We start from the raw sequence: 21,633 nt of genomic DNA on the forward strand, positions 1-21,633 counted from the left end.
TGTCATGTTCAGATGAATTAATGTTTGCTCAGTTTTGATTCGATTGTTTGTGTCTCAGTTTCTACTTTTTTTTTGGAAGGTCACCTTTATTTCACTACTAGCTGTGCCACCCGGCGTTGCCCGTGTAATAGAAAAGTATTTGGACAAAAAATTGATTTGTATTTAACATATAACAACATTTGCCATTCTAAGTTTCAAATTACATATCATGAGAAAAGTTTTTTGTCTTATAAACAATGAAAAGTAGTGAGAGTTTTGCTATTAGCCAGTTTAACAATGTGAGCGAACAGCTTCTCGTGACATTACGCTATAACCCGCGTCATACGCAAAGCAGTTAGGTTTTGCTCTGATATAATGACGTACATTGGCAGGCTAGCAATTCGACTTCCGTAGTCCAGTGGGCAAGGCGTCGGACTGGTGAATGGCTTGGTCAGAGATCGAATCCTCTTCGGTACGGAATATTTATTCCAAGATTTTAAGATCTATAGCCGGATTTCCGACGACGACAGACTTTGAGAAATATATATATATATATATATATAGATGTTTTTAATAGTGCTGGCTTTAGTGGTTTCCTGTATTTTCCTTGACAATGCCTTTATTTATCATGTTTATCATATTTCATCATCAATACTTATCATGTTTGTAACGTTGTAAAAAGGGTTGGCCATTTTGCATAGCACAATCACGTTTTAACAATTAATCTGTTCAAACATTCTCATAAATGAATATGAACAGCCGGTTAATTAGCACTGTGCCAGAAATTAGTTCCTGGTACAGGTGGACTAAAGCAATAGGGTCAATATATGGTAGCATGACACACCCGATACTAGGATGTTCAAGATGGAGATGATATAACCAATCAATATTTGGTGGAAACAGTCAGTATTCATTAGAGGTGAGAATAAACGAACATGATTTGGCATCTTTTAGAACGGAAACCAACTTGTGCAGCCATGTTGCATTTTGCGGTTCGACTATTGTAGTTTTTTGTTAGCCAACAGCAATGCATCATTGAGAGTTAATGGCACTTAGACTTGGCCTGCATAAGTGAACAGCTCTTTTGTTAACTTGTTGTGCCTACACTAATCTGAAGAGCCTTGTTAATGGACAATGACAGAAATGAACATATTAATTGATGCTGTGCCTCTTATAGACAAGAAAATAAGTACATAAGCAGAATTTTTGACTACTACAACTTTCTTTATTATACGAAATGATAAGTTTATTATGTAATTTAAATTCTCCTTCCACAGAAGTTGATTTTGTAAATTGGGATTTCACACATACTCAAGCATAGGGCTCCCCGACCTCTGGAGTTGAAATTTAGGAGGAAAAAAGAAGCATTCTTATAGGCTTATTATGGTAAATTTCTTGAGTAATTAAATCTGCTAATATCTGCAATTCCCCCCAATGGTTCATTTCAAAAACCGAAATTATGTTGCACCTGACTGATATTAATCATTAACGAGCAGCTATTTTCCTTGAGCAAAAATGGTAGCCATGCAAATCTATATACATTTCTCAAAGTATGTGTGTATGTGCGTTCCTCCAGCTATAGCTATTATTAGAATAGCTGTAGCTGGACAACGCTGACGCAACGTCATGGCGTACAGTCATTAGAAGCCTAGCGCTTATTAACCAGCTTACTGGAATTTTCCATTGGCAATGTGCCAGGCTAATAGCAAGTGGCGGGCAACTCTCATTACTTCTTATTGTTTATGTTGATTTTTAATACTATTTTCCGTTGGCAATGTACCAGGCTAATAGCAAATGGTAAGCAACTCTCATCACTTCTCATTGTTTATGAGCAGATTTTTAATACCCGAGAAACGCAAGACGGCTCAGCTAGTAGCTGTATAAATGTTACTGCCGCCATAAATAGCTGACAATTCGTACGAGATAATTAATATTAACAGTAAAGAAAAGTCTTTAAAATGGAAAGTAAACTCTTCCGCAAGTAAAGGAGAATTGTCAGCACATGGACTGGGTGCACACAAGGGTAGGATTGTCTGAAACAGGTACACAGAGTAGTTGACACTAAAGCTATTCAAGTCAGAGCGAATATCTCAGACAGTAGTTTACACTCGAACTACACCGCAGGAAATTGCCTTTACTTTGACCTTTCAGCTAACTAGTAGGGAGCATCACTGCACTGCATCTCCAATATAATTGTCACCACAGACATAAATATTCTTTTTAAACTCTGGATGAATTAAAACCGTTTGTAGCATCTTCTAAAACATTTTTAAAACAATAATTTTTCCAAACATATATATTATGGTGCATAAGTAGACTGGTGATTCAGTCTGATACCAGTAGCTGCTGTGACATTGTTAAAAGTATCTCCAATAATTATAAAATTAGAAAAGTTGTATGGCTAATATATGAGGTCAAATATTTACAACCAATAGCAGCTCAGTGTGAACTGCAATAGTGCAAAGCGACTATTTACTGCCTTTCTAAGGAACCCTAACATAGATACGAGAAAAACTTTTGCCTACCACAACCCTCTTCTAGAAACATGGCAATGTTGAACTGGGCATCTGATTGGCCTCCTTTTGCAGCTTTCATGTAAAACTCAGCTGCGCGATACATATCAGGAGAGTGCAGGCCTTCACCTGTCTCATAGCAGATGCCCAAGTAGAAACAGGCCTCCACATCCTACAAACGAGATCAAATTTAGGAGTTATCTACCCATTCCAATTAGAGAGAAGATAACTTTTACATAGGAATAGCCTGAGAGGAAATGACAGTTTGTAAAGGTTAGTCGAAACTTGAAAACGAGTAATTTAATGAAAATGATTGAATGCAAACAATAAGATGGATGGAATATAAAAAAGCTAACGATGTCAGCCCTCTTTATTACTCTGAAATTGAATTAGAAAATAACGCATATCCAACGAGTGTCACAGCAGCAGCTATACTATTGCTAACTTAACCAAGAGCCACGCCTCCCTATTCGCTATCATCATCACTCCCCCTATGACTGACGCGGGCAATCTCGCACCCCCTTTTTTGAACCAAACAAAAAAGTCTCAAAACAATGAAAAACAGGCACATTTGGAATATATGACAGCGATATGTTATTGGAAAGTGACTCTGAGATGAATCCCACGTTTCCACACAGGAAACATATATAAGTCTTGCTGATAGGTTGTGACTAGTTATATGAACAAAATCTTAACTCAGATTTTTTGATTGATTCTTACACCCTGCGAACAGCTAGCACCCTTCAAGGATGTGAGTACCCCGACTCGGGAAGCCCTGACCAACACATGTTAGAACAAACATAATCCCTCGAGGTTTGTAATTTGACGAACAAGCATTTACAATGTTGTTCAGAGCAGACCGACCGGTTAAGGCAATACAAAATGATAAATAGTATATAGTATTTTATGGAAAGAGTAGATAGACTCACATCCTGAGCAGCAGCTTTTCTGTAGTATTCAACGGCCAATGCCTTTTTTCCCTCATGAAAGTGCATAGTTCCTAGAAAGGTCTGTGCCTGCCAAAAAATAGACAGAATAAATGCAGATAAACATAACAGGAGTGTTATTCCTCCCTCTTTTTGTTGTCAACAACCCCTCCCATAGCTTTCTAGCCAGGTTGTACAGCCAACTACAACCTTCCTGAAACAAACCACTAATTGTACAACTCTTTATTGCGCAAAGTGAGTCACAACGAACACCAGAGAGAGTAACCGAATCAGTTTAATATGACTATCGAGTCAGCCTTCAGCTTAATCATTTCAAATACCTATTTTTTGCCGAAGCGTTTCAAAACGAACCCAATTTATGCAATTTTGTGTATTTTAAGCAAGTTCCAGACAGGATAAACTGTAGTAAAAAACTAGATCGATATTCCAAGGCCGCAAAACCTTGTTTCCTTTATTAGTAAAGTGAAACTAGTTAGGTTTTAACCTGAGATATCTCGAAGTAGCTTTAATTTACACCAGTAATCGCCAAAATAGCCTAGAGTAGTTTTATTTTTGCACAGTATGAATTCTGAGATATCTCCTGCGCAGTCCTACAATTTGAAAACACGACTTGTGAACTATCTTGGGTTAGTCTGTTAAGGAGTTAATAGCAATGGTCAAACATACACCGCTTTAAAAAAACATCACGAGTACATCAAAGAGTACCTTTGCATAGTTGAGTCTCGCCGACTCCTTCATCAAATCCAAACTTCTGGTCGAACCTTCAACTAGTCCATTCATTTGGAGCATGGCTTGCCTGTACATAGCTCTGCGACACTGGTGCTCTATAGCCTGAGTGTAATAAGCGGAAGCCTGCTCATAGTCAATAGGAACACCATGCCCGCATTCGTACATAACTCCAAGTCTGTGAGCGGCGACAGGGGTTGCAAACTTGTCTACTGTGCGCTGCCAAAGTCCAGCGGCAAAAACAAAGTCGTGACCTACAAAAGAAAAAAATTGCATGATGACAATCGTGGCACTGACAGACCAGTACTCAAGACATATAGATGGTCTAACATAGACATAGCAAGGAAATATCTAGTGTCCGACTTATATCATAGGTCAGCTACTATCTCGAGTTACTCCATCAGATGCTCCGCGTCATTGTAAGTTATCAACACAAGTTACTAAAATTTCATAGGTGGAAAAAACTTATTCTAAAATAGTAAAGGAGATGCCTTACAATACCGACTCTAAAACTAAAATAAATATATTAAGTCCAGGCTACAAGCACCTACGATATACATTGCCGACGTGTAGGGTAGATATTCACTGTGGCTACGCATATCGATGCTGCTCAATGCTCCGCCATGTTGACAAATAGATTTACCAATGAGAATTGGCCTTTGCCGTGTGAAGCCCATGACATCCTAGCTGGATTTTCCAGTACACTTACCATATAAAATATCATCAAGATATTATCTAACACGGATGACTTGAGAAAGTAATAACTTTCATGCAGTTATTTGTATTGCCATAGTTTGCTCAAGAAAGCGTTATTAACTAGCTAAAATAACTGCCAAATATAAAAAATATTTCAAGTTGATGACATTGATTGATAGACTAAAGGATCAAAAAACCTTAAAGGTTGACTTGCAACAAAATTCACATTACAGTTATTTGGTATCAAAAGATTCCCCATGTCTTACCCTGCTGTGCTGTAAGTGCCAAATATGAGGAAATGTGACTACAAGCTCTTATAAGCTCAAAAACGAAAAGCGGCCGTAGATTGGAATCTCTTTATTTCGATGACGTAGCCACGAAATTTGGTTATCGTCTTGTCACGTATGTTCTCACGTGAATTGAAAGGCCAATACAAAGCTCAATATAAAACTTATTGTAGTACTAGTTAATGACAAACACATCGGGTTTTACCGAAGACTCCGTATCAAATATAGATGCTCGCTACTTTACAGTTTTGTTTCGGCATTATTCAATCGTCAAGTCGTTCTCTGATCATGCGACCCAATACTTCGCAAATAATTTTTGCAGCACTTTTCGATTATCACAGGTGACCAACAGGCTCGTCATGATTATCAGACAATGATATGTACTCCTTCGAGCTAAGATTAAAAAGTTTAGCGATTTTTTACGGTAAGTTATAAGATATCAGTGCTAAAAGTGACAGCATTACAATGATGATAAAACAGACGCGGAAGAACAATAGACATAGTTTTATTGAATGCGTGAAGTATATTTGTGAAAATATTTCGACGAGTGAGGTTGCATGAAAGTGTAAACAGAAACCATCTCTCACAACTACATCACATTTGAGCCGTTTTGGAAAGGGAATCCAAACTACGGCGGTCGCATGTGGCTGCGATTTTCTGTTTGTTTTTGAGCTTTAAAGAGCTTGTAATCACCTTTCCACATATTTTGCACCTACAACACAACAGAGTAAGACATGGTGAATCTTTTCGTATCAAATAACTGTAATGTGAATTTTGTTGCAAGTCAACCTTTAACATATAGAATCACCAAACCGTCTAAGGCAGGAGTATGCAACAGGCGGCCTGCGGGCCACAATCCGGCCCACAGGCTAAGATAATTCACCTAGACTCTAAGGCGTTTCATGAAAAGTTCCTTTTTATAATAGTAACTGAAATATAGCGGTTATATTAAGGAATATCATTCTCTATTTATAAACAGTTGTTTATAGCCCTGTTGTTATCAGCTTTCAAATGCCGTAACTTGTTTACATTAGAAAAATGAAAAAATTGAATCGAGATCGCTATAATCAAGTAATTCAGCCAATTACCCAATCAGCCAACATGTTCCTCTTAAAACGACGCATCAACAACGTGATGGCTATGCAAATGATGCATTTTATCGGTGATTATAGGCCAGGCATTTATACCAATTAAAAAGGTACATCAGATAAAATCTTTGGTTGGCAGTTTAGATGACAGAGTCATTTCTGAATGCTTGTTGTGTGAACCAAATGTTTCCTAATTAGATTCTTTACAGCTTGTGTCAGGCATTGGTGAAGAGCAACCAGAAAAACAAAGTATTTATACTGACAAAAACAATGTTGCAGACTGATTAGTTATCTTGGGTTATTGGATGATTTTTGGTAATATTTTCTGTAAAGGAGATTTAGTGCAGACAACTAAGTGCTTTGAACATTGTGTCTTTGCAGAAAATAATTGCAAAACAAAAAAGAAATTATGAACATTTAGGATAAAACAGCTTGAAAAATAGTTCCACCAAATATAATTAATACATTGTAACTAACCGAATGCCCGGCGTTGCACAGGGAATAGAATAATTACCCACTGAGTTTGAGTAACTTACTTTGTTAGCTAGTTTGTGATCTTTACTATAATAATTGCCTCGTTTGCAGTCGGCTTAACAACCATTCCTTTACCCGTAATGATCAACAGTGCTAGTTATTAACCCCAAGTTCTTTAAGCGTGAGTATTATAACTAGCCTGTCTTGACAAACTGTTGTTTTGCGGAGTTGTTCCCCCGCTCGACGGGTAATACAACAGCTTGTCACAAGACGTACTGCACCTGATGCATCAGCTGCACTGAAAGGGAGTTGTTCTCTTCCGTCTATGCGGCTTGGCTGCGATGTTATGGCGGTCGCTACATTAGCAATCATAACGAATTTCGTGCAAAAATTTATGTAGAAAAAATAAGATTACAACGTTTAACCAAAGACCAGTCTTTGTTGTCAATGTTAGCAGAATTTAAGAATAAAATAAATTGAAAATAAAATCCATAAGAACAAATAAAACTGACTGATACAAAAATAGAAATAAAACTGACTGAGCGCACAAATAATGACATGTTTAGTCGCTGTTGTTGCCTAAGTTCTCAGGTTCTACTAAAGTTTACCGCTGAGACTGGTCGCTGGTTGAACGTTGTAATCTTATTTTCTCTACATAGATTTTTGCGCGAAATTCGTTATGATTACCAATGGAGCGACCGACATAACATCGCAACCAAGCCGCATAGACGGAAGAGAACAACTCCCTTTCAGTGCAGCTGATGCATCAGGTGCAGTACGCCTTGTGACAAGCTGTTGTGTTGCTCGCCCGCTCGACGGGGGGACAACTCCGCAAAAACAACAGTTTGTCAAGACAGGCTATATTATAACTGATGTAATGGATTTGTTGACTACTATTGCCGTAGTCAAACGCTTAAGCTAGCTGCCCCTAAATCTGAAGGTTCTGAGATCAAATCCAGTGCAATACGGATTTTACATTGCTAGATTTTAATGGTTATAATGGGACACGGGGATGAAAATAAATGAGGGATGAGATATATATAGAAAACTTGTTCACCAATGTAACACATAACAACAGTAGGTGCTGAGTGAATTATTTACAGAATCTTCAAGATTGAATGGTTGCAGCATTCAAAGACATGATTAAAATGATATTCAGAATTATAGCGCAGAGTATTGAACCAGGTGTGACCAATACTATAATCCCTCCTACTTAACAGCTTTAACTATAGTGAGTTCATTGTATCGCGGGTGTTGCAATCACTAGAGTTTCTTCACCCTTATTATAATAACTAGAAATTCCCCTGTCATACAGCTTACGACCAAAGTGATATTGGAAAAAAGAAAGGGTACTGATAGTTGAGAAATGCAATATTAGCAGTCAAATGGCACTGCAGTGCAATGGTTGCTGTAATGTACTGGGTGTTATTATGTACAACAAACAGCAATAATGAAAGGAAAAGATTATATGTTTATATCTTCCCCCTGCAATAGGAGAAATGTAATATTAGAAGTAAAATGCACTGATATTATTAGAATAACCCATATTATTAATATAGTAATACAGTAATAATAGAAAACCAATGCACAAGTTTGTTTACATTTCAAAACGTCATAGCAATCAATATCAAGAAGTTGTGATATTTATCTAGATTTTTAGAAAATCTATTTAACAAAATTATTTAGAAAAAATAATAACAGTAACATATTGCCCAACATCGGTCACTATATACTTTGATCTTGTAAATTCGAATGATTATTCTTATAATTAAACCTTATAAAATCGAATAATTATTCTTATAATTAAACATCGTAATAATCTTATAAGAATCGTTAGAAAAATATCATTGTCATTTCTGTTACTTTCACTGCTTTGGACAACAATTGGAATACCAAAGTACTCATAAGTGTCTAAAATGTCAGTTACTTTGAAATCGGCAAAAATGAAACGATTACTTTTCAGTACTTCCACGTTAGTTACAGAAACCTTTGGCAATTCGACAATGCTATAGACTGGTGAAATGAGCATGTTTTTCTTGTGAAATGCGCACGACTTAATGGTTCTACCCTCTGTCTCACGGCCTTCTCGGCGTTTCGCTGGCTGGTCTTAATTTGGATAAAAAAGGCTTGTCAAAGTTTTAATAGCAATTTTAGGTCCAATTAATCTGTCCATTTATGTATAATCCGATCAGATGGGTACGGTTTAGGATATTGTCTACAAATTTCAAAGACTTAGTAACATATTTAAATAGGTTTATATGTGTTTTGTATTTTATTGTGTTATTGTATTATTTTTTATTGTGTTTTTATTATACTTAAACGACTCCATTGAAAAATGGTTAAATTTGTTGAGGAGATTTTGGTACAAGGGTTTGAGATGGTCGTTGATGAATAATTTTCGTGAGTTGTCTGCACATACGCATTTATCATAAAGCTCTCGAACAATCGCTTCACTCATGTTTGGTTGTGGGATGATAATTTATGCTTAAAGGAGGTAATCATCTTCTCATTTTGAAATGAATAAATTAAAGAGTCGGTACAGTATACAGCACTACTGTATATTTTATTGTCACTATGTGACTCCAGGACGATCCCTTCACCTGCAGTGACCTTCATTTGGATAATCATAACAATACACTGTCAGTAACATCGTCATTAAGGCCTGACTACAGAGCGGATAGTCTATTGATGTGAAAGTCTCCTAGCAATGAGCTGGTTGATGTTATTGGTAAAAATAAAAGCTCTTTCTTGATATCTATGGATTTCATATTGTATATACAAGGTACTAAACAAGTATGCAGCATGTAAGTACATGTACATGCCCTACATGTGCATGTACTTACATGTTTAATAATTACAGAAGCTTTAGAGACAGCTAAGTTTTCTGAAGTGTTACAACTAGGGTTCACACTTCAAAAGCGTCTAGTTTCTATTTCATGTAAGTTCTCATTTTGCAAATGGGTCTCCACAACCTCGGCAAAATAGAGGAGGGATTACTGAACTATTGATTAACTATTGATCACTTATTGAATATACACCGATCACTTGTAAGTATGGACTATGGAATTCCATACTAAAATACATGTCATGCATAGCTATATTTTAAAAGATTAGCATACTCTCAACCTTTATTAAGGCATATTGCGGTTATATTAAAAATGCTTTGTAAGTTTTAGTAGTACAAATGGTATTCCATTTAGAGACAAAAAAGAGGATTACTCCAATATTCAATTAATAATTTGGTACAAACACTTTTTGTTCATGTAGCTTGATCCAGGCTCATTTTTGCTCATGGTCGATGTTGTTACGAGCTTGGAGAGAATAGAAGAAGCAATTCAGAGAAGCCAATCGGTATAGCAAACATTGCAGTAGCTGTTAGTAGCGACAGATATATTTTACACTAATTGCGTCAAAATTAACTCATATTCTACCTACAAAAACTGAAAATTTTAAAATGTTCAAAAATATGCTTGTGAAAACAAAATAACTTTTGATTATGCGTGTTATGTTGTTGACTTCCTTTTTCACAACCTTAAAATCGAATCTTCAATGCGACAATAATCATTCACTCATTCATTCATTCATTCATTCATTCATAGAGTATGGACAGATGCTATTCAATCCAGAAAACCACTGAATTCAAGTAACTCACTGTCCCAAGCCCTCAATGCCAAGAAATGATCAACTGCCAAATTTTCCTTGTCGATATCTCCTAGCTTTTCTGCTATAGCATTAACAGCGTCCTGAGCTTTCTGTCAAACAAGCAAAATATCAAAAGGGTTATACAGAAGGGCAACAAGAGCAGTCATACTCAAATCTTGAGGCAAACCGTCTCACAGCCATAGATCTAATTATTCAAAATCAGATAGAGCAACTACGAGTCCATGAACAGACCTGTCCACTGCTACCTTTTTGTCTTATGATAAGCTAAATACCTCTTATTTGATTTGAGAAATTGTACTAGGAGAATGTAACTCCAAATTGGTCTATTTTCAGCTTGGTTGAATTGTCGGTTACGAGTATCGCACTGCAATCCATTACCACGTTATGCGTAGTCAATTACTGAACTGTTGAATATCTTTATGGAGAACGATGACTGGTTCCACACAGAACCAAAGAAAGTATCAAATAGAAGACAATCTCACCTTACATTCCGCTTGCCCGCTCCCATCCTTGTCTACTGACTCCTCTACAGCTCCTAGACCTGATGACCTAGGCAACCCAGCGGTTGATTGAGGTACAATGGATAAACCCGTTCTGAACCTGCTTTTCTGAATTGGCAACAAATCGATGGCTACATTTGTGATGGCTCTGAGAAGAACCCCTGAAGACGATTGCTGGGCGACAGGGCAATATTTCGACCTCGCCTTGTTTCTTGCATTGCCTCTACCGCTGCAGTAGGCATGGACTGTTTTGAGCGCAGCGCAGCCAGCACCCTGTATCACACTTGTTGGTCAATATGACTACCAGTGTAAAACTAGGCAGCACCCTATGATCAACAAATACCAAAAACTATTTAAACATTCTTATAGAGTCATAATGAACTTGCAGGCCTTGCATCGGCAGTAATATCTTCATTAACAATATTTATGTAATGTAACCAGGGAAACAGTGATGCATGCTTACGATTGACACAGTGACTGCATGAGCAAATAACTTTAAATAACATGAGCAAATAACTGCATAAGCAGAATACCAAATTGACACAATGAACAATGAATGGCAGCATAATACTGTAAAGTAATTGCAATAAACCATGTGAACATTGAATTTCAAAATCCGTAAACAATAATAATACAAATAATTAGCCTTTTTTTGCTGACTTGACTTTTAACAGGTAATCCAGTAATAAACCATTGCAATCTCTTTTCGGCAGTTTCAAGTGTACAGTAATCCACTCTTGGTCACAGAAACCAAACCAAACCAAACTTTGTTTACAAGTTTCACATGTAGTACAATAAAACCTGTGGAAGTGTCATCGAAAAACCAAAAGATAATAGAAATCACTAACTAGAACATTGCACTAATTTTTATTTTGAAAGAGTTACCTATTACTATCATCTATCATCACAAGAGCATCACTAAACACTGTACCTGACACAAACTGAGAACAGGTCAATGTGAAATAGACAAACTAACCAACAGAGCCCCGGAAACCAGGCCATGTGATGGAACAGATCTGGTAAAATGAGATTCGGTGTTATTTTGTGATGAGTGCGCATTTTGATATTGCTCAGCACTTTGGGAACTGCGATCAGCATCATGGAAACCGCTACAACATATGATAGCCTGTCGATTTTGAAGATATTACCATAGCTGCAAATACGTATTACCAGAGTTTGTGATGTTGATCTCCGAAAGATAAAAGATTTAATAGTTTTATGAGGCAGCGTTGGTACAATTTTTGAACAATCCAAAACCTTTTGAGTATTATCCAACTAACGAGCAAGTGAGGACAGTCAAACCTAAGATCAATATCAATTAGATACGAATCTAATTCATTCCATGATTAAGCTTGTATATCAATTAACTCATATGTCAATCAAATTAATTAACAAATAAATGAAATTGCATTAATGTGGTCCAGACATAGAAAGAACATGTTGTTATCACTGAAAATTGTGATATAAACATAATTTGTAAATGACTTGGTTATTGCGCAAAGGAACAAAATAATCTATGCATTTGCAAGAAAAAACAAAATAGTTTTCTGTGTTATTGAATGCACCATTGTGGTAGAGAAACATAAAGTACTCGATGCAGAATAAAAACATGGTGCACACCATCTCTTGTTTGCCATGAACACCATATATGTGAAGGCAGCTTCCCTAAAACAACAGCTCGTATCTCAAATTTTGGCTCAAACAAAAATTTGGCCTAAATCTTGGATCGTAAATAAAAGCACTCAAATATCAGACTGCTCGTACGTTGAGGTTAAGTTGTGAGGTTTGACTGCATAATAAACAACATACAAGCCAGAGTTTTAAAACATGCTGCCTGCTTTACATAATAAAGATGTACTACCAACTCAATTATATGACGTGCATTTTCATTCAATGTTTTGTACATTTGTATTCCAAAACAGGCTTTTCCATGAGAACTGCTTTGTATTCAAGGCTATTCAACTTGCTGTAATAAGCAAATGATACAAACTTTGATCTTGTCTTGTAAGTATTGCTAATAAAAATATTTCAGAGTTATTCCATATAAGCTTGTGAAGACAACTCCATATAGAACGCACCAAACCCTATATTCCAATTTTCCAAATTGTGATTTTCTATAATTCTTGATAAACAATATCAATGATAAATGCAACATATTTTAAACAGCCTGTCACTCAAATACCAGCATGCAAAGTTCTGATTTAGCTTCAGTTGATCTGACATTTAAAACAAGACTTCTAAGGTGATGCTAAGAGCTACTGTAAATGGAAAACAGAAAACAAACTGAGCTTAGCGTGCTAGTTATCAAGAAAACCTCTCTTTACTAACATGAACTTACACCAATGTCAGTGTCACATTAGACCCCAAGGTGGAGATGAAAATAAAAGAGTGGAAGAAAAGGGGTGTGCCTTGTTTGATTAGACAGAATTATTGAGAGGGACTCAACCAGCTTCAAGCTATTATGGATCAGTTTTTGCAATGCTAAACAAGTGGAGAGATTGGGCATTCAGAGGCTTCTTATTCAGAGCGAACAGTACTACCCATCAGAACTAACTTCAGAGCGAACAGTACTACCCATAAGAACTAACTCAGCAGAGCGAACAGTACTACCCATAAGAACTAACTCAGAATTAAATTGGGATGTCAAATTAAGAGGCAAAAGGCTTTTGAAGTTCCCTTTGAAGCTGCTATTGACTTTGGTATTCTTTTGGTGGATGATCTTATCAGTACCAGAGATTGAAATATGAACAGACTCTTAATCTAACAAGAACTAGAGTTAAATTGAAATATACAGATATTTTGAAAAACTTGGATGGCAGCGCAGACGAACTATTAATGCAGTTAGTGAATACTTTTTTAGAGCAGTTTTTATATCCGTAGTCTTTACACAACCTAACAATGAATGAAAAAGTTCAACACTTACTAGGACGATGCCGGTAAAGGTCGAGATAAAGGTACAGATGTCACCTCACAGTATGATCGCCGTTGCTGAACCGGACTGTCACCAACACAGGTTTCAAATTCTTCTGAGTCATGAGCTGCTTTCTGGCATGGTGCATAGGCTTGATTAGACCTAAACACTGTAACGTAAAATCTTAATGTTATGTAATCGTCTTGTGAAGTAAAATGTAACATAATGATATTTGTGGCAATTGTGAGACATCAGGTGAAACAGTGACATCAATGGTGAGAAATCAAGGCCAGTGGCAATATGACGAAGGTGGGGAGCTGTCAGATTACGACAGTGTAGGATTAATAACTTTATGGATTTTAGAATGCTTGGTGTATATATAGGCTATCGAGGACCCTCCAGTCGGCCTTATTTTATAGCGTTGTTTCAGGTAGATACTTACACGTTATTTAAAATAGTGTCGATGGCAGCCACCATTAGCACTTGTAATACTAGTAAATACCGATTTTTTCCAGCCATCCAGAATAAATTTAATAATTACCAGAAAAAATCTAACCCTGAGTTAAGTATTGGTGTGTGCAAGTACATGACTACTAGACAGCGCAATACCCTACAGGATGAAAATATTCGATGGATATAAAAATTTGCGATTTCGTGAACAGTCAATTCCGTGAATTATTAAATTCCGTGAAAAAGTTCTATTTTTAATCACAAGGGAGAATAACTACTGCCTCAGACTTAAAAACTAGTCACTAGGCAGAAATACTAAACGTAGCTGAGTTCCAAAACCTTTTTAAAATAGTTGCCGGGGCTTCGAGTTAACCCCATTGCTAATGCATCACATTTCTTTACAAAATTATTTAAGGCGTCACAAGTTATTAGGCATCACATCGTCATCGCAAAAATCTCTCCTACAGCCATTTTACATAGAAATCAACCTCTAATATCGAAGTTGAGGCCGATTATGATTCTGATCCGGACATAATGGTATGTATTTGATTTGCAGTGCAGATACGTTATTCATAATTAACTGCGTTAGTTAATTCTTTTGTTAAAAAACTGATCGCGTTCATTAAATGCTTCAGCTATTGTTTTTGTACTTCCTTTACACATGGTAATATTTTTCTTCTGTGTTTACTGCAGATTGAGATTAAAACAGAACCTACCGGTATTCTAATTACGAAAACTAAAGACAAGTAGTAATATTCACCGAGGCAGGAATATTGGCAGAGAAGCAACTAGTTAACCTAGACCACTTCATCAACAACAACTTCTTGATATTGCTGCGGCAAACATGATTATATTATATATTTCATTTCATGTATAGATATATTATAATTTATTACAAACTTGAGTGTACAAATAAAATATTTCAAATACAAATAAGATTTTACAAACGATAAATGGAGTAAATAAAAACAGTTTCGCCCATATGGCGGTTGTCTGACAATGAAATTAAACTGATACTCTTGATAAGTAAATACTAGCGTTTAATAATGCTCTCTGACTAGTTATTCTGGTAATAGCAGCTCTATATCGAGGTCACTGTCTTGGGTAGATGTTAAAGCCGATTCTCTCGCTACTACATGGCTGGTAAGGGAGTTATTATCAGAACTCTCCTCTTGGCTTACTATTGGAAAGTTCTGCCGGTTGGCAAAAAATTTGTGCTCGTAAAGGCGTTTTTGTTCCTTTTTTAAAACAGATATATTCTCCTCGTTAGCAGCTGCGGTCACTTCTACCTCAATTTCAAGACCTCCCTGAATGATTGGTGATGATCTTCTAGGAATGACATCTACCATCCTTGCAGTCATTGTGCCTCCGTGTATGATGAAAAATCTCTCACACTAAAACAAATAACGAAGCGGTAGGGATGGAAAAAATAAATACTGCGTTTTACCAAAGAACTAAAGTAAAATTTAATTATTAATTTAGTAAATGGTTTTGAAAAAAAACTCATTACTTACCACAAGTTGTTGGTTCATCAAAGGCCTCCAAATCGACGAATATTCTTGAAAACCTCTGAACGCAGCAAGAAATTTATAGCTTAACATGATCTACTCGTAGTTGTAACCGAGTGCGGTGTGCGCATGCGTAGGGTTAACTCTATCGCTAGCCACAATAGAGTTAACTCTTAATGGAGAGTGACAGTGTTCACCCACGAATAAATTAATTCGCGAATATGCATGAAGGCAATTTGCGCGAAACTCAACTCCGCGAATAAATTCATCCTGTAGAGTATTAGTGCTTTCCCTAGGCTGCGACTGGTTAGTGGGAATGTGTCTAGTTCTTTTAGGTCTTTTCTTAGTGAGTTTGAGGTTGTGTGTGAACTTACTCAGTTGCATATGGGTAATACTGATGATGGCATCTTATTATTGAGTGCTGTTGGTAGCAGTGAAATGAAACTACTGAGGAACTTAGGGTTTGAAGCTGCGAGATATAATATAATGGAGGCAATAGGGTCTACAGGAATGGACAATTATTTAAGTAGATGATAGATATATGCAAAATAAGGGTCGAAATCTGATTGGTTTTAGGCATAAAACAAGGTTTTGAAAAAATTAAGAAACTATTTACTACAGCTTCTATATTGTGTGCTTTTGTTATTGCTAAAACAGTTTCAGCTGATGCAAGTAAGAGTGTTATTGGTGCCATTTTGTTGCAGTTGAACAGTGACAATCTATTGCAACACGTAGAATATGCTTCTAGGACTATGTGATATGCTGGAATTAAACACACTTAAATTGAGAAAGAGGCTTTTTGCTATAACTTGGGCATGCAAAAAACTTGATTACTACCTCATAGGTAAACATCTTGAAATTGAAACAGATCACAAACCGTTTGTTGCAATTTTGGGTGAAAAGGACAGAGCTAATTGACCAATAAGGTTACAGAAATTTAGGTTGAGGATTATGTGATATACCGTACTTTCGGACTATTAGCCGCTACTTTTTTCTGATGTTTTGAGCCATGCGGCTTATACACGGGTGCGGCTATTCTGTGGTGTTTTCTTTCACCGCTAGGGTGCATTAACCGGAATTAGAATCAACACTAAAGAAAATTTACACAAATAAGCAGACGTTTCTTTTTTATTAAGCGAGCAAATATATCAGGATTATAAATAAGTAAAGCATTATGGGACCCAAACGAAGAAGTTCGTATGAAGCAAGTTTCAAGCTGAAGGCCATCAATTTTGCTATCCATGAAGGAAACCGTGCGGCTGCAAGCATGTTTGACATCAATGAATGTATGGTGAGACGCTGGAGGGGGCAGCATGAAGAGCTCATGCGATGCTAAAAGTCAAAGAAAGCTTTCAAAGGACATAAAAGCAGGTGGCCTGAACTCGAATATGTCCTGGAGGACTGGGTAAACATTCAGAGAGGAGATGGCAGAGGTGTATTCACTGTTCAGATCCGACTTAAAGCCCAAACAATAGCGCGCGAAATGAATATTGCATATTTCAAAGCGTGGCCGTCATGGTGTTTCAGATTTATTAGACGTAAAAACCTGTCCATCAGGGCACGGACCACTTTCTGCCAGCAACTTCACCGTGACTATCACGAAAAGATTACAAACTTTCACACATTCGTTAAAAGTAAGATACAAGAGCACTCAATTGGACTAGACGAGATCATAAACATGGATGAAGTACCACTTACATTTGATCTGACTAGGACAGTTAACAAAACTGGCGAATCATCCGTGTTGCTAAAAACAACTGGCCACGAGAGGGCACACTTCACATGTGTGCTGGCCTGCGCGGCATCCGGACGAAAACTTCCGCCTATGGTAATTTTTAAGCGCAAAACTATGCCTGAAGAACAACTACCGACAGGTATAGTGGTCAATGTTAACGCCAAAGGATGGATGATTGAAGGGCTGATAAAGGAATGGTTAAGCGAGTGCTACAGCAAGCGCCTGGGAGGAGTTTTCACAAGAAAAAAGGGCTGCTTGTTTTGGATAGCATGAGGGCGCACATCACAAATTCAGTAAAAGAGGCGATCAAGAAAACAAACTCAATTCCAGCTGTAATTCCTGGAGGTACAACAAAGTATTTGCAGCTGCTTGACATCAGTGTGAACCGGGCATTTAAAGCAGCACTCCGGGCTGAGTGGGAGACTTGGATGACGAGCGGGGAGAAGTCATTTACAAAAACCGGCCACATGCGAAAAGCATCATTTTCTGATGTCTGTCAGTGGATCCTAACAGCGTGGAGTTCTGTGAAAGAATCCGCCATCACCAACGGGTTTAGAAAAGCAGGACTGCTTCGTAAGCCTTCAGAGCCAACTTCACCGGAGGAAGATAGTGACACCGAGAATGAGGCAGACGTGGACAAATGTGATGAAGCGCTGATGAGATTGTTCAACTCCGACACTGAAGAAGAGGACTTCATGGGTTTCAGCGAAGATGATTAATGTGAAGTGGGTGAAATAAAGTTACCGGTAAGTAAATACGTACTGATTATTTTCTAGTTCTGCGGGCTATACAAAGGTGCGACCTATGTATTGTCTAATTATTGTTTTTTTTAAATAGAGCGGGTGCGGCTTATATAAAGGTGTGGCTTATAGTTCGAAAAGTACGGTAACTAAATCATATTTCATACTTCTAGCAGAAAGATTCTTTTAACAAATTCTTTAAGTAGCCCAAATAAACCTAAAGCGTGTACAGTAGATAGTTTAAATTGTGTAGAACTAGAACAGTATGCAAGTGCTGTGGTGAAGATGTAAATAATGATAAGAAGATATAACAAGCTATGACTGATGATGAAGTATGTGAAAACCAACCTAATGGGGTCAGTTTCGAGATTTTGAGCCAGCTATGACGGCTTGGCCAATAAAAAATTTAAGAAATTTTTGTTCTTGAGCAAAGTTAGTGGAATTTTGGATGAAGTAGGAAGTGGTAGCCTCTTGGATGAGAGTAAATTTGATAAAAACGGAAAATATTAGTTCAACTCGTTGCCTATGGCCAAGAGCCACAAGGTGCGGCTTCAATAGGCTTCGTACGAAACGCTTTTGATTAGTAAGTAGTTAATTACCCTATCGTATACATACTTGAACAAAAGAAAACAATTATCTGCATGCGTTGAGCCAATAGAAAATATGTTTACAGCCCCATCATTAGAGTAGTTTCACTTTGTAAAAACTTTACTTTTTATCCCAATTTTTCTTAGCAATGACCAGTTGTGTCAGATGTATTACAGCTATGGAAGTTTCACTAATTAGACATCAGGGGACTTTGGGTGAGTTTGTATAATTGAACAATGGTACTAATGAGAGTGACTATTTTATTTTCAGCAATAACAATCATAATGCGGTTAGCTGTAGTAAGATTGATCACTCATCTGGCTCGGACATGCTCAGGGTAGAAGTGAAAATGGCCAAAAGTGTTCAAGCTCATTCTGCAAAGCGTTAGTGGCATTTTTTAAGGCATCAGCTGATTTGAAGCTTTATGCATACTAATTTGGTATCCAAATATTTTTTATAGACCGTGTGGTTCAAAAGTTATGATAGTTTATTTGCGCCCATGTCACTTACAGTAGGCGCTCCTACAACATAAATAATCCGTTCCAAGAATGTTTACGTTATAAGGAATTTACATTATAAAAACAGTAAAATACATGTAAATTGTCTAATCCGTTCCAAGATCTTTTCAAACTCACCTCTCTGACCATGCACAAAGGAAAAACTTGACTTAACTCTTCTAAGTTGTGGGCTTTACCATAACTGCAGTATTATTGGTTTGCATCGACAACTGCTCTCCTTTTTAAGATCAATCTCACTGGTTTTATAGACCATGGTTGCGGTAAATTTACAACAAGTTGATGGGGACTGCACATTTTTGACATTCATTTACAGCGATTTGCTTATATTTCCTAAACAGCAGTCTATTCTGCAAAGTAAAACTAATAACAAAAATATTTTACACCTACAATAAGGCAAAACAACAAAATCTTTACAATAAAAAGCGGTTCTACTTGTTCATAGTCTATCTGTACCCAGAGGTCACGGTTAAGATAAAAGATAACTTTAGACGATACTCCAACTCGTGACATTGCGATTGGTAAACCGACGCTGTAACACCTGCACCAATCGATCGCCTTTGTATTTATGAACGATGGCGCAGCTATTCTATTCCCCTTTTGTCGACACATTTAACGATGTATCAAGACGCACTAGAATGCCATGAATGTTATATACAATAGATATAACGCTATACGCACGGCGTTTTCTCTTCCGCAAGTGCGGCAAGATAAATTAACATTCAAATCGAAATTGAAAACTCGCTCGACTTGTCACTATACGTTATATGGATTTTTTTACGTAGTACGAAGCAAAAACTTCACATAAATTCTTTCTGTTATTTGGAAGTTATGTTGTAGGAGGTATACGTTATAGGAGCGTCTACTGTTTTAGGTTTTATTACATATGCAATTATGTCCCGGTAAAAAATTGATTTGGTAGCAAAAGGGTTAAGGAGAGTGGAGTTACATGGCAAGTTTGAGGAGCAGATGAGGGAGTTAGAGAATGAGAAAACGGAGTTCAGAGAGGAGTATGAGTGCTCTGTCACCTTACAAGGCATCATAAATAAAATAGTCAAAGTGAAAATTCATTAAATCGCTAGATCAGCAAAGGCTAGGCCCGCGGTGGACAGTGTTTCTGCCAGTGCCCATGCTGGAACAAGAAACACTGCGAGACCCGGCTTTTGCAAACCAAGTCTGGAGGCGATTTCAGGGAGACTTTGAGTGTGGAAAAAACCAGGGTAGAAGCTGTTGATCTTGCTGAAAGTTTTCTGAAGAGTCTCTTGAGACCCCAGGGTTGTTTGAAGGCAGCAAGCCTGTCAGTACGACAGATGCTAACACTAGCTATGAAGATTCCGAGATCTTCAACTAGCTGCATAGGAAGAGTCCTTGGGAAATGAAGAGGGTTATAGGTTAGTTGAAATGATGGAGAAGAATTTAATGGAATTTGAAGATTCGAAGTAAGATTAAAGGATAAAGTATAAAAATGTAACCAATGGCATGTTTGTAATGTTTGTAGAGTTTAATTTTTTGATTTTTTTTTAATTGGTAACTTTCATGGTTTGGATTTAGTGAAAATGATAACATCTGAAATGATTTGTGAAATTAAGATCTTTTGTGGTGGATTTTTTTCTAGGTAAAGGGGAATAAACTGTAATCGTATATATTGAAGTATTACGTAACGATGTTTATGGTAATGATGAGACACTACCAGGCGTCCAGATCGATGGCAACAGTGTGACAACCGTCAGATTAAGACATTGTAGTATTTATAGCTTCATGATGATGCTGTGGCTTTTTGAGATAGGTATACACGCTGCAGGTAAACACGCTTTTGCTAGGTATACACGCTATTGAGGAACCGGCAGGCATATACCTGCACGTTATTTAACAGTTACGTCTCATAAATGAGCAAACATGCTGGCCAATAAATATTCGAAATATATATTAGCATAAGCTTATGCATATCACTATTATTCACCAAGAAGCGGTGATGATTATTCGTCAACGACTAAAGCTAATGTAACCGATGGCAACCAAAAATGTAACCGATGACAACACTATTAAGACCGACCTTTATTAATTCCTTGAACAAATCTCAGCATTGTTGCGAGCTGAATTCAGGTTTAAATCGACACCACATTCGTGGTGTCTCGCTATAAAAGGTCTAGAGTCATTGCTAGACTAAGGTACTAATGTGAGTCATCGTGAATTTCCTAACAGGATACTCCTGCACGAGTTTGATTAGCGCATGCGTCTAGGGTGTGTTGTTAGTTAGCTTGGTCTCTTTTTCGCAGGCTAACGGGTCATACATTAGATCGCACGGTGAGGTCA

General features: G+C 37.2%; 1 protein-coding gene across 1 annotated transcript in view; it reads right to left on the minus strand.

Annotated features, from left to right (window-relative positions):
• The window catches only part of LOC137405950 (localization factor PodJL-like), a 38,600-nt gene extending 17,076 nt beyond the window's left edge, over nucleotides 1–21,524 (minus strand). Inside the window, exons 1-8 of the mRNA XM_068092432.1 lie at nucleotides 21,374–21,524; nucleotides 13,797–13,953; nucleotides 11,850–11,982; nucleotides 10,856–11,146; nucleotides 10,363–10,462; nucleotides 4,145–4,419; nucleotides 3,422–3,508; nucleotides 2,505–2,664 (exon numbers count right to left, since the gene is read on the minus strand). Coding sequence (XP_067948533.1) covers nucleotides 2,505–2,664; nucleotides 3,422–3,508; nucleotides 4,145–4,419; nucleotides 10,363–10,462; nucleotides 10,856–11,146; nucleotides 11,850–11,982; nucleotides 13,797–13,953; nucleotides 21,374–21,404 — 1,234 coding nt within the window. The 5' untranslated portion in view covers nucleotides 21,405–21,524. The remainder of the gene's footprint in view (nucleotides 1–2,504; nucleotides 2,665–3,421; nucleotides 3,509–4,144; nucleotides 4,420–10,362; nucleotides 10,463–10,855; nucleotides 11,147–11,849; nucleotides 11,983–13,796; nucleotides 13,954–21,373) is intronic.
• Between the last annotated feature and the right edge of the window lie 109 nt (nucleotides 21,525–21,633).

The sequence above is a fragment of the Watersipora subatra genome, chromosome 10 (genome assembly GCF_963576615.1).
Source record: "Watersipora subatra chromosome 10, tzWatSuba1.1, whole genome shotgun sequence".
NCBI lineage: Eukaryota > Metazoa > Bryozoa > Gymnolaemata > Cheilostomatida > Watersiporidae > Watersipora > Watersipora subatra.